The following is a 16,741-nucleotide window of genomic DNA, read 5'->3' on the forward strand; positions in this document are numbered from 1 at the left end:
ATGAGTGATAGTACAGTGATTGATGTAATGCATTCCATCTGTGGCTGTTTTGTTTTTGTTTCCTTTGTGGACTGTGTATGTTGTCCCGCCCTCTCGGACTCTCTGCTATAAATAATTACACGTACAAAACTATTGCCAAGTGTTGTGAAGGTTCTGGTATACGTACGGTCCTTCCACTGCTCCCCACTCTACCTGTCTGGGCTCTGCCTGCAACCTAAAGGAACAACTCTGCCCCTTTCTGGTCACGTTGGAACCTAAGAAACACCCAGAGCTGTAGGGATAGGACGGGCTAGAAGGAGACATTGTGGGGCAAGATTGAGATCTACTGCAGAAGGAGAGATCCGACCCAGACGGTCTGTACAGAGCTCTAGACTCCTTTCAGAGCAGCCATGTCAGATAAGAGGGTTGTCTCGCACTCTGGCTCCATCCAGGAGGCAGGGGGGTCCATTAGCCGGTTCCCCCTGATCTCAGTCCAGGGGGTCCCCCTCAGGAACCACATTGCCACTAACTGGGACAGTATCTCTGCCTTCGAGGCCCACCCCTCGGACCTGCTCATCGCCACCTACCCTAAAGCAGGTATTGCATCACAGACCACACTCAAGTCTTGTCAGGACACAGGGTTAAACTAAAGATTGCCATAAGCAACATGCCATTGAATCGAGCAAGGTTGAATAAAGGTTGATAAAATATACGACTTCAAATGTATCGCCAAAATAAAGAAGGAAGACACTCTGTACTCACTGCTGGTTTGGGGTTCAATAAAAACAAGTTGTAAACATTAGCCTTTGACTGAATAAAGGCTTCGCAGAAGGCATTTGTGAGAGGGCAAAAGACAAATCCAGGGACTTCTTCAATCTTTCCGCACCCAACATACGAACTATGAACTGACCACAGCTGAGTTACATGCAATAATATCTCAAGTATACGTGACCTGACTCTTTCTACATGCTGTCTGCTCATTCCCAGACCTAGAAATACAACATTAAGGTCTGTGTACTGATATGTAATACTGAGTAAACAATGTATTGCACAACAGTGTGAATAGATGTGCTGAATCACGACAGGATCAGGGGCGGAGGGAGAGAAAACGAAAATCCTGAAGTTAGTTTTGCTTTCTGTTTGACTCTGGCTATTGGAGGCGGTCACATGACCAGCTTCCACTCACATGACAGACAGACACAGTGGAGACTACATTATAATGCAACCTGTGAATCGTTTACAAAAGATATGTTGTTTATGAATATACACTGACTAGGCTCTAGCGATGTGCATAGAGCCCAGTATTTCCATTTGTATATGTATTTGTTGAGGCTGCAAAACTATTTGTGTTTGTGTTTGAATAAAAGTGGAAATAGAGTTTCCTTTAACAACCTGTATCTTGAGCCAAAGAAATGTAGCTGATTGGAACTCACTCCCTGACAATGTGATCATGAGTGATAGTATGAACTGTTTATGTCAAGACTGGACCGCTTCTTGCGTTTACAGCAGTGTAAGATACCGTGATTTTATCGATAACTTGTTATCTACAGTTGTGACCGGTAACAACAGTCATCGCGACTCCATATTCTGTATATATTGTATGAAGGTATCAAGGGATAAATAAAGAGAAATATTGGAGGAAAATATATACAGAATATTGTATGAATATATATTTATATACACATATATATTTATGTATAATTAAACACAATTAGGGTATTTCTATTATTGTGTGTAGGCACCACGTGGACCCAGGAGATCGTGGACCTGCTTCTCAACGAAGGAGACCAGGAGGTCTGCCGGCGCGCGCCCGTTGCCGTCAGGATGCCCTTCCTGGAGCATTTCTCTCCTCCTCATTGTCCCTCAGGTCTGTGCCTGTGTGTGTCTTCTCAGCTACCTGTCTGTCTCACTTACAGTCTGAGAGCTACCTCTCTGCCTACCTTTATGGCTGACAGTCTGTCTGTCTGTCTGTCTGTACAACTACATGTCTGTTCATGTGTGTCATTCTGTGTACTGACATCATGTAGAGAGCTGATGATGATGATGATGATGATGATGATGATGATGATGATGATGATGATGATGATAATGTGGTCTAGGTCTGGAACTCCTCAAGGGGATGCCCCCCCCAAGGGTCATTAAGACCCACCTTCCCTTCCAGCTGGTCCCTCAGGGCTTCTGGAAGAACAAATGCAAGGTAAGGTAAAGGGAGGTTTTTTGTCGCTGTGTGCTGTGGGGTGGTTGTGAATGCACCTTTTGGAGATGTTCCCTGTGGAGGGGAGATGTTCCTCACCCCCTCCTCACCTCTGGCTCCTCTGAACCCAGACCATCTACGTGGCTCGCAACGCCAAGGACAACCTGGTCAGCTACTTCCACTTCGACCGCATGAACCAGACCCAGCCGGAGCCCGGTCCCTGGGACTCCTACATCCCCAAGTTCATGGAGGGAAAATGTGAGAATCCACTCCTAAATTATTGGTCTGTTTCAACTGTCTAACCCCTACCAGCTCCTTAATCACTTGTCTCTGTACTATTTAGCCCCTATCTGATTCTTAATCACTTGTCTCTGTACTGTTTAGCCCCTATCTGCTTCTTGATCACCTGTCTCTGTACTGTCTCACCCCTTTTCTCTCCTTAATGACCGGTCTCTTTACTGTCTCACCCCTACCTGCTCCTTAATGACCGGTCTCTTTACTGTCTCACCCCTACCTGCTCCTTATTGACCGGTCTCTTTACTGTCTCACCCCTACCTGCTCCTTAATAACCTGTGGATGTGTTCACGGTCCACCCCCCAGTGGCGTGGGGGTCCTGGTACGACCATGTCAAAGGTTACTGGAAGGAACGAGAGAAAAACAACATCCTCTACCTCTTCTACGAAGACATGAAGGAGGTAGGTACCTTCTTCACCTCCACATCCTCTTCTCTTGCTCCTCTCCTCTCTCCTCCTGGTCTTCTCCCCCCCCCCCTCCTCCTGTTGAAGTGTGTGTTGTTGTGTTGTTTGTCAGAACCCGCGGCGTGAGGTGGAGCGCATCATGAGCTACCTAGGCAAGTCCCTCCCTGATGATGTCATCAGCCGCATCGTGGAGCTGACTTCCTTCAAGGCGATGAAGGAGAACCCCATGGTTAACTACACCTTCATCCCCATGCCCGTGTTCGACCAGTCCATCTCCCCCTTCATGAGGAAAGGTCTGTCGGATGATATATGATGTGTTATTAGCAGATGAGATGTGATATGATGATGAGGGTAGGGTATCTGCTGTGTTATCCTAAGTTGGTGGTCTCTCCTTCTCCCTGCCAGGCGAGGTCGGAGACTGGAACAACCACTTCACCCAGGAGCAGTCCAGGGTGTTTGATGAAGACTATGAAATACAGATGAAGGGCAGCAACATCCCTTTCAGGATCAACATCTGACCGGACCCCCTGCTAGTGTCACCATGACGACCCTCAGCCCATCATCTGTTTTTATATTAGATTTACTTTGCAACCAAACACTTTGATTTGAAGTCCTTTGGCCGGCTGATAGAGTGAGTTTGACAGTGAGTGAGTGAAAGTGATAGTTAATGAGTGATACAGTGAGTGAGTGACAGAGTGATAGTAAGTGAGTGACTGAAATTGTGAATGAATGGGAAATATAGTGAGTGATAAACTGAGTGACAGAGTGATAGAGTGAGTGAATGATAGGGCGAGTAAGTGACACAGTGAATGAGTGAGTAAAGAGTGACGATGGCAGATATACACAAAAACACAGGAGTCAAGGATATCCAACTTTAACAAAAAATCACTTTTATTACATACTTTTTTTCTGAGAATAAAATATTAAATATTTGAGTATTTAATGGGCTAAAATTGATTTCATCGATTTAATTTATTTTTATTGTTTTTATTTTTTCTTCTGATGGTCTTCCTCCGCCTCTCTTCATCAGCTTTCCTTCATCCTATTCTCTTCTTTCTTTTGAAGTTTTCTTCTACTTCGCGTTGGGGCCCACTAGGTACACAGTGATGCAAAGTTAGAACCAGGTTGAACTGATTGAAGCTCCACTCTTGAGTCACTTGACCACAGAGCCAAGCACTCCCGAACACAGAGAGCTACCATAGCTGCTAGCAGTAGCCTAGCTTCCGGTTAAGCCCATGGCATAGGTTTGCTAGTTATCCAGCTTCAGCTTTAGCTTCACATATGAAATATAATATTAACATTCATAAATATAATAATAATAATATTTTGTGTGTGTGTGTGTTCGTGTGTGTGCGTTCGTGTGTGTGAGTGTGTGTGTGTGTGTGTATATGTGTGTGTTTGGGACCACTTACGATCAATGTAGTTGCGGGCCACAAACTTGAGCACTTCATCAATGAGGATGACAGGGAAGGAGAGCTTGAGCACCATCAACCACTGTTCCATACTCAGAGGGGTCATCTTGAAGATCATCTGGAGAAGGGACACGCCATCAGACAACAGTTCTATCTGCCTCTCTCTCATTCTATCCATCTTCCTATCTTCACTATCTTTCAATCTTATTATCCAAACATATATCTATCTATCTATCTATCTATCTATCTATCTATCTATCTATCTATCTATCTATCTATCTATCTATCTATCTATCTATCTATCTATCTAGGATATGAGGATGGGAAGAGAAGAGAGGAGAGAAGAGGAGAGAAGGAGAGGAGAGGGGAGGGGAGAGGAGAGAAGAGGAGAGTACGAGAGCAGAGGAGAGAAGAGGAGAGAACGAGAGGAGAGGAGAGGAGAGAATGACAGGAGAGGAGATTGAAGGGGACGTGGTAGGAGGTCATGTGACTTACGGGCAGGGGGTCGACGTAGATGATCATGAAGTGGAGGGACATGGACAGGGACATGGCGGACAGCAGCCAGAAGTTGCTCCATGGGGGCATACGCAGCAGAGACTGGTTCTCAGACAAGCTGGTAGACACACAGACAAACAGAGAAACAGAGAAACAGAGAGAGAGAGACAGGTTAGAATTATTGTAAGTGTTTGTGTATATGTTTAAGTGGTTGTGTGTGTACCTGTGTTTATGTGAGTGCGTGTATTTGTGTGTGTGTGTGTGTGTGTGTGTGTGTGTGTGTGTGTGTGTGTGTGTGTGTGTGTGTGTGTGTGTGTGTGCGTGTTTGTGTGTGTGTGTGTGTGTGTGTGTGTGTGTGTGTGTGTGTGTGTGTGTGTGTGTGTGTGTGTGTGTGTGTGTGTGTGTGTGTGTGTGTGTGTGTGTATGCCTGTGTAGGTGTGTTTGTGTGTGTCTGTGTGTGTGGAGGTGTGGGTTTTTATGTGTTTGTGCATGTCTATGTGTGTGTGCGTGTGTGTGTGTTTGTGTGTACCTGTTGAGGGCGTTGGCCATCTCAATGGTGACAAGGACAGACAGGGCCATGGTCATGGGGTGAGAGGCCTCAAAGATGTGGCAGTTAATGCCCTCGAAGTCGGGGTTCTCGTCGTGGCACTGCATGAAGTGAGACTAGAAACACACACACACACACACACATATGGTTAGCACTTGCTGGGCAGAGAAACAGACGGTCAGACACACTAACAGAGACAAACACAAACACACACAGAGACACAGACCGACGGAGGGACAGGAGGTGGTGCCAGACAGACAGGAAATATAGACAGACGGACAGGACATACCGACAGATATACTGACAGGAAGTAATATTAGACAGACAGGAAGAACTGACAAATAGAAACACAGGTAGTGCTGGCAGACAGACTATTGGGGGATGGAAAGGCTGACAGACAGGAAATTATGAAAGACAGACAGGAAGTACTGACCAGCTGGTAGTAAGAGAGTCCGGGGCCGGTGACATCGTAGATGAACCACCAACCAGCAGCGCCAACGGTAGCGGCACCAACATATGCTACAGGGGGAAGCCCGCAAATCCTGATTACAACAGTGAAGTCGCACCACTGACTTTGGCTGCACTGACTTGCAACGACCCCCAGAGGGGGTGAAGACAGAAAGATTTTTTTAACATGGTTCAGAGGAAAGGAGGCTGAGAGAAGGTCATGAGTACCTATCATCACATGTCTGTTCTAACCAAACACAATTCCCGTGATTTTACTTCTGAGCAGTGTGTGTCAAGACAAGAAGAACAATAAATTCAAGTGTTTGGATTGGTTGAACCTGGTGCCCCTACTGGCTGGGCTGAGGACTGTGTGTGACCCTACTCACCGCCAATAGCCATATATCTGAAGAACAGCCATCCGGAGATCAGGGGCTCTTTGGGGGAACGGGGGGCTCTGTCCATGATGTCCAGGTCGGGGGGGTTGAAGCCCAGAGCGGTGGCGGGCAGACCGTCAGTCACCAGGTTGACCCACAGAAGCTGGACGGGGATCAGGGCCTCGGGGAGACCGAGGGCAGCTGTCAGGAAGATACTGTGGAGAGACAGAGAGCAGGGTTAGCCTGTAGCTAATATACTGGACTGACAGCGACCAGGGTTAGTCTGTAGCTAATATACTGGACTGACAGCGACCAGGGTTAGCCTGTAGCTAATATAATGGACCGACAGCGACCAGGGTTAGCCTATAGCTAATATACTGGAGAGACCAGGGTTACCCTGTAGCTAATATACTGACAGCGACCAGGGTTAGCCTGTAGCTAATATACTGGACTGACAGCGACCAGGGTTAGCCTGTAGCTAATATACTGGAGAGACCAGGGTTAGCCTGTAGCTAATATACTGGACTGACAGTGACCCGGGTTAGCATGTAGCTAATATACTGGAGAGACCAGGGTTAGCCTGTAGCTAATATACTGGACTGACAGCGACCAGGATTAGCCTGTAGCTATTATACTGTAGAGAGTCAGCGACCAGGGTTAGCCTGTAGCTAATTTACTAGAGACAGAGACAGGGGTTAGCCTGTAGCTAATATACTGGAGAGACCAGGGTTAGCCTGTAGCTAATATATTTGAGGGACAGAGACCAGGATTAGCCAGTAGCTAATATACTGGACAGACAGAGACCAGGGTTAACTTGGAGACATCGAGTGGAGGCTGGTGGGCTAGCGTGTAGAACAGCTAGTTTCCATAATGGCCACTCACCAGACGACCTCACCAACGTTGGAGGAGATGAGGTAGCGGATGAACTGCTTCATGTTGTTGTAGATAGCGCGGCCCTCCTCAACGGCGGCCACAATGGAGGAGAAGTTGTCGTCAGCGAGGACCATCTCAGAGGCAGACTTGGCAACGGCGGTGCCAGAGCCCATGGCGATACCGATCTCCGCCTTCTTCAGGGCGGGGGCATCGTTCACACCATCACCGGTCTGGAGGAGGAGGTGATGGAGGTGGTGTGGGAGGAAGAAGAGGACAACAGGGTTATCAACAGTGGACCACCTCACACAACCAACACTTGTTCCTCAGGTTCTGACACCCAACCGTGGAACGTTGGCCAAAGTTGCCCCCAACATCGCACCTCATCCTTCAGCGACTAGCAAGGGAGCAACTGAAGGTGGAAGATGTCATTTTTACGCATCGACTGATGGCAGGTGCTCACCATGGCGGTGATGTCATCGTGAGCCTGGAGGAACTCAACAATCTTGGACTTGTGGGAGGGCTCCACGCGGGCGAAGCAGCTGGCTCTGACCACGGCCTCGGCTTGCTCAGAGATGGGCAGGTCGTCAAACTCGCGGCCGGTGTAGGCCTTTCCGGTCACATCCTCATCCTCGGTGAAGATGCCAATACGACGGCAGATGGCGATGGCGGTTCCCTTGTTGTCGCCTGACGGGGAGGAGCGAGAGAGTCAGGGCACGGCGAAGAGCAGGTAGGCGCCAGATCTAAGTGGATCTTATTGGATCTAAGTTGCTCTTATTGGATCTAAGTGAATCTTATCGGATCTAAGTGGATCTAAGTGGCTCTTATTGGATCTAAGTGGAGGAGATCGGAGGTAACAGTGACTTACCGGTGATCATGATGACACGGATTCCAGCATCTCTGCACAGTTGGATGGAGCCACTGACCTCCTTGCGGGGGGGATCCAGCATGCCAACGCATCCGACGAAGGTCAGGTCACACTGGGCGGGGGGGAAGCGGACGGAAGAGCCTGAGTTAGAAGCTGGCTTCCACGCGTCCTCTTCTCATGGGTGTGCACGTGCATGTGTGTATGAATGTGTGTGTGTGCGTGGACGCCTCTCACCTCGTAATCGGCGAACTTGGTAGAGTCCTCCAGCTTCATCTCCTCGGGCTTCAAGGGGTTGTCGCATGTGGCCAGGGCCAGGCAACGCAGGGTATCGCGACCGGTTCCCCAGTCCTTGATCACGGCCAGGATCTTGTCCTTGATGGCGTCGGTCAGGGGCACGCGGGTTGTTCCGATTCTAACGTATGTGCATCTGTCAATCACACCCTCTGGAGCACCCTATTGGAGTGATGAAGAGACATGGAAACGCACTTAACCACCAGCGTTTTAACAAATAATCATGGGTTATTTTTCATGCTGTTGTTGTTGCTTTTGACTGTTAGAACACTGATGTCAAATGTCTTTTAACAAGATGCATTAGTGATTGAACTTTTCTATATTGTATTCTGAAAGCTCACCTTAACGAACATCTTGGCGCCACCGTCTCCCTTGCCGGGTGTGCAGTACACGGACATTGACTTCCGGTCACGGGAGAACTCCAGGGTGAATTTCTTTGTCATCAGCTGCTTGACCACCTGATCAAACCAAACGACACCAAATGCTGGTTAGCCAATTTGTGATTAAACTGACCAGATTTTAGTTACATTTCAATGTCATGCATTGAGTAAAACTACTTTTCTCAGACCGGAATTTCCCGTCTGGGAGTAATCTTGTTAAATCCTTTATCCTTTTGCCTTGATTCATAGACCAAATCGTTTTTACCAAGACCAGATGATTATGCCCCCCCGCCCCCTCTTAGCTCTGCTACTGACAGCACGGGCTCTGATATGGGTTACCTAGAGATTACTAGAAGAATGATTGTGACCCAGTTCAGGTGCAGAACATTACAAGACTAACATCTAACAGATTATAATCTGAAAAACTCTCCCTGTAGCAGATGAGGGGTAATGATGATAATGACAAAGTAGATGATGTTACGTACGGTGCAGCAGGCGTTGGCCCGCTCGATAAAGGACAGGTTCTTCACGTTGGAGTTGAACACGTTCATCTTCTCAACCAGGCAGCACAGGGCAGTCTCAGTGGCCTCACCGACCTTCTCAAAGATCTTCTTAGACTGGAGAACAGAGAGGAGAGCACAACCACATTAGAACACCACCTCCTTCTATCAGGTCAAAACTTCAAACACTGTCACAAATTGAACATATTTTTATATTGTGTCTAGTAGTCTGAGATGTTGGTGGTGTAGTGTTAGATATAGTTTGAGAATTGGTGGTGGTGTTGGTGGTGGTGTAGTCTGAGATGTAGTCTGGGATGTTGGTGTTGGTGTAGTCTGAGATGTTGGTGGTGGTGTAGTCTGAGATTAGGTCTGAGAGGTTTCGGGGGGAACTGGTTACCTCGTTGTAATCCAGAGAGGAGTCGTTGCAGAGAGCGCAGATGGTGGACAGCTCCACCAGGCCATCGTGGGCACTGCAGTTGGTTTTGGCGCCACCCTGGGAGCTGGAGGGGGGGGGGGGGATATAAGATCAATGACAGTACCTCACCGTGACATGTAAAAAACATCAATGTGACAAGAAGTCAAACATCACAGAAACGTATCCAACATCACCATGACAGCATTTCAATCACCACTATGACAACATCTGCAACATCACGGCGACGACAATTTCACTGGGGCCGTGGAACTTACACTTCGCCCTCGGGTGTGTACTTGGATCCAGAGATGTCGAAGGCATCAAGGTTGACGTTATCGCCCTCAACGCTCTTGATGATGAACATCTGTGAGTTGAAGAGCACATCAAGTTTTTAGTTCTCCAGAAACCAACAGATTTGAGCTCGTCTACCACCAGACTTTAGATGTGTGGTAATCCAAAGTCTCCACAGAACCCAAAAAGAGAACACTCTTATTTATCTCTCCAGAACCCAAAAGGGAATGTTCTAATTTCTCAAGAATTCAAAGCAGCTGCATGACCGAGACTAAGTACCCTTTATGACACCCACGGGGGGTTTCCTGGTCTCACCGTTACCGGCCGGTCTGAACAGCGGCACCCACCTTGGTCACACACATCTGGTTGGTGGTGAGGGTGCCGGTCTTGTCGGAGCAGATGACAGAGGTGCAGCCAAGAGTCTCCACGGAGGGCAGGGACCTGACGATGGCGTTCTTCTTGGCCATGCGGCGGGTTCCCAGAGCGAGGCAGGTGGTGATGACGGCGGGCAGACCTGGGGAGGAGAGCAACGAGAAGGGAGGTGATCAGACAGCTGGTCCTTCACAGGGTGGTGGGCGTTCTGGACACAGCGGAGGGCGGGGGGGGGGGCTCACCCTCGGGGATGGCGGCCACGGCCAGAGCCACAGCGATCTTGAAGTAGTAGACGGCACCGCGGATCCAGGAGCCTCCGTGGACGGGGTCGTTGAAGTGGCCGATGTTGATGGCCCACACGGCGATGCAAATGAGGGTGATGACCTTGGACAGCTGCTCGCCGAACTCGTCAAGCTTGGCCTGGAGGGGGGTCTTCTCCTGCTCGGTGGCGGCCATCTGGTCACGGATTTTACCGATCTCAGTGCTCACACCGGTGTACACGGCAATGCCGATAGCCTTGCCGGCGGCGATGTTGGTGCCCTGAGGAGGAACCGGGAGGAGGAGGGTGAGAGCGGCCCTGAGAGATGCCAGCAGTTTGAAGGTTCTTCCATCATTATGACCCGGGGAACAGAAGGACTCAGGAGTTCCCTCTCTTCTCCATCGTAACAATACTAGTTGGAACACATTCTATACACGTATGTCAATTGGAAGGGGATTTGCTCTTTTTAAGTAGGTCTCATTTTGCCCTCTGTGTAATACATTTTTTTATCCCTCTGGTTTCTTACTGGTGAATATAAACATACTTTAACCATTATGTATTGTTGTGGATGTGGGGAGCGTTGCTTACAGAGAAAAGCATGTTCTTCTTGTCCTGGTTGACAGCTCTCAGGTCGGGGACGGCCTCTGTGTGCTTGATCACACTGACGGACTCACCTGAGGGGAAACACAGGTAAACAACCAGAGGTAAACAACCACAGATAAACAACCACAGATAAACCAGAGTCTCTCTGTGACCCATTGAAGAGTGTGGTCTGAACGGACGGGTGGACAGGCAGGTTCTGATCTGGGTTTAGGGGACCTACCGGTGAGGATGGACTGGTCAACACGCAGGGTGGTGGACTTGATGCACACGAGCCTGATATCAGCGGGGACCTTGTCACCAACTGGAGGAGAGGGACGGCAAATTCAGAAATATTAAAACGCATTCATTCAGTAGCTCTGCAAAATTATTACATTTTCTGCTAAACTTTTCTTTTCTTTTTTCATTATATCACTATAAAACATTACAATGTATTTGAAATAGTTATTATTCCCAATCAGGAAGAAGTTATTCAGGGATATTTCTGAAGGGGTACTCTTATTTATTTATTTTACTTTAGAAACCACTAAAATAAATCTTTTGCTTTGAAAGTGAACCCCGGGATTCCAGAGCAGGGTGGCGCCCCTACTGACACGTGTGGCAGCCAATCAAGCGAGAGTGAAGGGGCGGTGCTAGCGGGGAACGAGGGACAACAGGTGGAAGTTGATAAATGGACACGAGTGGCTGAGAAGGGAGGGGCCGCTGGGGGTATTTATACTCAAGATATTGTTTTCCTTCACTCAGCAAGTGCTCTCGCCACCACTTCCTTTTATAGACTTCCTGTCCAAAGGACACAAACATCTTGACTTACAGAGCGTTTCACAACACTTTATTTGCAGCCAAAGTCTTAGCGGCTCGGTGACGGATGCGCTTCTCTCGGCTCTTTGAACCGTTGCGTGACCTTCACAGGCCGTCTGAAGGTCAGACTGGACAGCAACCGGACTGAAGCCTTTAACAGACATCTCATATGTTCCCTCTGTTCTCTATAAGATGCTGTTTGTTTCTAACTGATAAGGACGGGGATCACGATGAGTTTATCTAGAAGATCTTTATCTAGTGTATTCAGATATTATCTTGAGTTTATCTAGAAGATCTTTATGGTTCGACCCAACGGTTTGAGAAGATCAAATATTGCAGAGGAAACCCCATCATGGCACCCATTGCACTCCTACATGTCCTTGGCAGGGCTTCTGTGTTCCTTCTAAAGGTTTGATAATAAGGGGGGGGGGGTTCTCCTTGACCTTTAGAGGTTTTATGGTTAGGAGGTTTCATATTATGTGGCCTGTGAAGCCCTTTGAGACTGAAACTGCGATTATGGCCCCAACTAAAGTTTGAACATTTCAACTAAAGATATTATATTATTCTTTAGTGATGCGTGAGCTTCCCGGAGAACCTTGCGAGGACCTGGTGTTCTCAGGAGCAAGAGGAGCAGCAGGTCTTACCTGACACCTCAACGATGTCACCGGGGACGATCTCTCTGGCCTTGATCATCTGCACGCTCTTCCTGTCGGAGCGGTACACCTTGCCCATCTCGGGCTCATACTCCTTCAGGGCCTCAATAGCGTCCTCAGCATTACGTTCCTGCAGACACACACACACACACACACACACAGGGCTAAGCAACGGAGCGTAAAGCAGCAGAGATCCTGGCAGCCAGCGTTTGAGACTCTACATATGTTGTTGAGAGACATATGCAAACATAACATATGTTTAGTGAATGGGCTTCATTTCCTGAACACAGCAAATTGATCTGAACTAAGATTTCCTCTTTACTAAGATTTCCTCTTTACTACTCTACTACTGCGTGTAAACTGAGTGTACTCTGAGGAACTACTGGTGTGCGGACACGTGTTGGGATATTTCACATGTCTATCTGCCGCCTGTTGTTGTTGTTGATGATTTGAAAGCAACATCACATGTTAGTGACGTTTCATCGCTGGTGTTTTAGTGTGTTCATATGTCATGTGACAGTGATAGTCACGTGACCCACCTGCCACACGCCGACAATGGCGTTAGCGATGAGGATGAGGAGGATGACAAAGGGCTCCACGAAGGCGGTGACGGTCTCCTCGCCTTCCTCAAACCAGGCCAGCACCTGGAGGAAGATCGGCCCATTAGAACACAGGACAACAGTGATGGCCTGGGTGTGAGTGTGAGTGTGTGTGTCGACATGCTCTCTCTCTCTATAGGGGGTAAGGAAGGTCAGGATTGGGGGGGGTTAGAACATGACGGAGGTGTTCTGAGGTCCACGAGTTATTGCTGTTGCTGTCAGAAGACCCCACATTAAAAACATGATACTGCCTCCATAAACTACCGACTGATTGCGTAAGCCCCCTAAATATTAGCCACAAGCCTCCGCAAGACTCCTTCCACCCCTCCTGTCCTGACCCCTGACCTTTCTGCGAGGATTGGGTTTCCATCTCCTGCAAGAGGCCTTTCTTAAAATAGTATGTCACCCCCTTAAAGCCCCCCGCAACCCTCCACCTCCACCCCCCCCCCCCACCACCCTACACCCCCCACCTCAAATCCTATAGCCCACCACCAGCTCCACCCTACACCCCCACCATCCACCTCCGCCCTGGATCCCCCCACCACCCTATAGCCCCCCACCTCCACCCTGCAGCCCCCCCACCCCCCCCCCCCCCCCTCTACCCTACTGCCCACCGACTCCACCCTGCAGTCCCCCACAAAGCCCCTGACCCCCTGCCTGGGCGTTCTCCTTCTAAGGCCAAGCTTACAGCTGCCATTTCAGGCCGTGCTGAAATTAATACACCTCTTACCCACACCCACCCCCACCTTACCACGCTTCTAAACACCATGGGTATGTGAGAGTGTGTGTGTGAGTGTGAGTGTGAGTGTGTGTGTGTGTGTGTGTGTGTGTGTGTGTGTGTGTGTGTGTGTGTGTGTGTGTGTGTGAGGATTCTAAGATGTTGTTTGACAGCTTGACATGACAGCAAGGACAGGCGTGTGTGTGTTTGTGTGTGTGTGTGTGTGGGGGGGGGGGGGGGGGGGGGGTGGTGCTTGACAGCAGATATCCTGCAGAGACTGTTTGAACAAACTGCCTTCATCGTGCTGAGTGTCTAAAAGAGAGGGTTGAGTCTTGAGTGTTCAGGTCGGTGATCAGAGAAGGGGCACGGGAGGAACCTGTACTCACGAATGAAATGCAGGCAGCCAGCAGCAGGATCCTGACCAGGAGGTCCTCAAACTGCTCATAGATGAGCTCCCAGACGCTCTTACCTTAAGGAGGAGGAGGGGTTACCGTGGTTACAATACAGGTCACCATGGGGATAGCAGAGTATAAGATACAGAGAGAGGTCTAAGTGTGTGTGTGTGCATCGGACAGGATAGATTAGAATCTGTTCATCAAGTGGTATGAAAGGTCTGTCTCTGTCTGACAATCTGAGCATGTCTGTGGGTATGCCTCCTTGTCTATGTAGTTTTCTGTGTATCTGTGTATATTTTCCAAGTGATGACAATTAAGACTTACCCTCCTCAGCGGGAAGCTCTGTTGTCCGATGAAGAAAGAGAGAGAGCGGGAGCGAGAGAGAGAGAAAGAAACAAGTTAGCATATGTTGTATATATTTATATATATATATACACAAAGATAAAGTCATTGTAAATTCCTAACCACACATTAGCACCTCTAAGTACAATCAGTTTCTCAATGGTTCCTGATGTGTGTTGAAAAGGGTACAATTGTCTGATGAATCGTTGAGTGATTTTAAACTCATTCCGTGTGTTTACATGGAACTGAAACAGAATGTAGCTGCACAATGAGCATAGACATGCCAACGCTTAAGCATGAAAGACCCTGGGCTACCTCAAGGATCCATCTGACATGAAGAGGAAATCAGCTGCCCTTCTGCATTAAGACCATGCATGTTGTGATGGAAGACACTATTCTACCACAGTGAAGGGACTCCATTGTAATAGCGAACACCCTGTGACCACAGTGATGTTACCACATTGTGATAGTGCACACCATGCTACCAAAGCAGTGTAGTTACCGCTAAATGTTTCATGTCATTGCGTCACAAGGCCTTTCGCGTAGCTCAGAGCGGGATAGCCAGCTATCGATCCACTGCGGCACCCCACATCGCCAGCATGTCGGCCATCTAAGGAGCTCTGATGTGATTGGCTGCCCTAAAACGATCCTGCTCCCCACTAGGCCCGCCTCCCTCCCTCCCTCCCTCCCTCCCTCCCTCTTCACCCGTGAAGCTTCTTGAGCCATCAGCTGTTCCGCTCTCTGCTCGTCTTCTCTGTTCGTCCTTAAATAGATTCTCAAAGCTGCTGGAGGTATCTGCACCCAGACCAGCTGCTGGACGCGCTGCTAAAAACGCCTCTCTCCTGCTAGCTCTCCGCGCACCTCCTGCAGCTCCTCCCGCTACCAACACCAGTTGCTAGCTCCTCCAGCACCTCCTGCTCCTGCTCCTCCTCCTGTTCCCGAGAACCTCCTACCCTCCCACCCAACCCCGATTCCTGCCGGCTTGTCATGCCCCTCCTGCTCGCTCCTCTTGTACTTCCTGCCTCTGACACCTCCTGCCCCCTAGCGCCTCCTCTTCCTAGAGGAGTTAGCCCTGATGAAACCACCGCAGCGTGAGCTTCAACTGTGTTGAATGTCCCGCTGCACCACGACAACCAACAACTCCAGGCCTATCCGTTTCTTTCTCTTGTTCCTTGTCCACCAACACCTCCACCTATCTCCTCTCCTCGTGCACACCCACCCCCCTCTCCCCCTTCCTCCACCCCAACCCCCCCCCCCCCCCCCTCCCCCCAAACACCATGCTTAGCCGCCTCACCGTTGTGGCCAAACTTGGCCAAGTTCTTCTTGAACTGGTCTGGGGTCAGGCCGGTAACCTCATTCGAACTGAAGAAGGTGAGGCACTCGGCCGGGGTCTTGGCGTGTGCGTTCTCCATGGTGGATAGACGAGAAAGCTGTTGTCTATCCTTGCTCCTCTGCTGCTCTGGTCTCTTTGCTGTGCCCTTGGTCCTCCACCCTTTCCTTTATAGCGTGGCACCCTCCACTGTGCTGGACGAATAGAAAGAGCGATTTGGTTGATGCCAGCTGCAGGTTATATACCCCTTAAGTACTACTAGGGGTTGGTGTCACTGGGGGAGGACCGCCTGGAGGGTCCGCCCACCCCCCACCCCCCCCCCCCACCACCGGCAACATACCAGCATGGGAGACATAGGGGGGTGGTGGGCTGGGGGGGGGGGGCACTAGGGCAGAAACTGAGAACATGGGCCTGCGTTGGGACAGGGGGTGAGGGGCAGGGAGGGGGGTGAGGTGGGGAGGGGGTTTGGGGGTCAGGGGGGGGGGGGGGGGGGGGTTGGGGGAGGTCAGGGTCTGGGGGGGGAAGAGGAGAAGGAGGGGGCGGGGGCGACGGCGTGGATGAAAATTAGATCTGTTTTTGGAACATGCATGGTCAGTGGAATAAGGAGAAGGTGAGGGGGGGGATAGAGAGAGAGCAAGGGAGAGGGAGGGAGAGGGAGGGAGAGGGAGGGAGAGGGAGGGGGGGAGAGAGAGAGAGAGAGAGAGAGAGAGAGAGAGAGAGAGAGAGAGAGAGAGAGAGAAAGAGACAGAAGTTTGAGGGAGAGGAGGGGGTGGAGTGGCCACTCCTGAGGAAGTGTGCGAGATGGTCAGAGAGAGAATAGGAGCCAGGCTGTTCTACATGATCAGATGGCCTGAGCCAGAGAGTCAGTGTGTGCAGTCCTGCAGGTCACCTTGCCCCTTAACACCAGGAGACCC

General features: G+C 49.6%; 3 protein-coding genes across 3 annotated transcripts in view; 2 read left to right on the plus strand and 1 right to left on the minus strand.

The window, feature by feature from the left end:
• Positions 1-348, plus strand: part of LOC130371225 (sulfotransferase 1C1-like) — a 5,642-nt gene extending 5,294 nt beyond the window's left edge. The window contains exon 7 of the mRNA XM_056576929.1: positions 1-348. This exon is cut by the window's left edge and continues 273 nt beyond it. The gene's annotated coding sequence lies outside the window, so the exon portion shown is untranslated.
• Positions 349-379: 31 nt separating this feature from the next.
• On the plus strand, positions 380-3,913 carry LOC130371229 (sulfotransferase 1C2-like). The gene is made up of 7 exons (XM_056576935.1): positions 380-576; positions 1,718-1,846; positions 2,079-2,176; positions 2,305-2,431; positions 2,774-2,868; positions 2,984-3,164; positions 3,277-3,913. The coding sequence occupies exons 1-7, from the start codon at positions 390-392 to the stop codon at positions 3,387-3,389; spliced, it is 930 nt and encodes a 309-aa protein (XP_056432910.1). The 5' UTR covers positions 380-389; the 3' UTR covers positions 3,390-3,913.
• On the minus strand, positions 3,739-16,057 carry LOC130371218 (sarcoplasmic/endoplasmic reticulum calcium ATPase 1). The gene is made up of 23 exons (XM_056576921.1): positions 15,792-16,057; positions 14,480-14,497; positions 14,147-14,229; positions 12,983-13,087; positions 12,435-12,573; positions 11,216-11,296; positions 10,981-11,066; positions 10,376-10,673; positions 10,109-10,275; positions 9,746-9,834; positions 9,453-9,555; positions 9,041-9,172; positions 8,517-8,633; positions 8,119-8,337; positions 7,885-7,996; positions 7,480-7,703; positions 7,029-7,249; positions 6,159-6,361; positions 5,759-5,844; positions 5,308-5,441; positions 4,779-4,896; positions 4,284-4,401; positions 3,739-3,963 (listed from the first exon to the last, which is right to left on the minus strand). Exons 1-23 carry the CDS (start codon positions 15,907-15,909, stop codon positions 3,944-3,946), a joined length of 2,991 nt encoding a protein of 996 aa, XP_056432896.1. The 5' UTR covers positions 15,910-16,057; the 3' UTR covers positions 3,739-3,943.
• Positions 16,058-16,741: the final 684 nt, after the last annotated feature.

This window comes from Gadus chalcogrammus, chromosome 18 (assembly GCF_026213295.1).
Source record: "Gadus chalcogrammus isolate NIFS_2021 chromosome 18, NIFS_Gcha_1.0, whole genome shotgun sequence".
NCBI lineage: Eukaryota > Metazoa > Chordata > Actinopteri > Gadiformes > Gadidae > Gadus > Gadus chalcogrammus.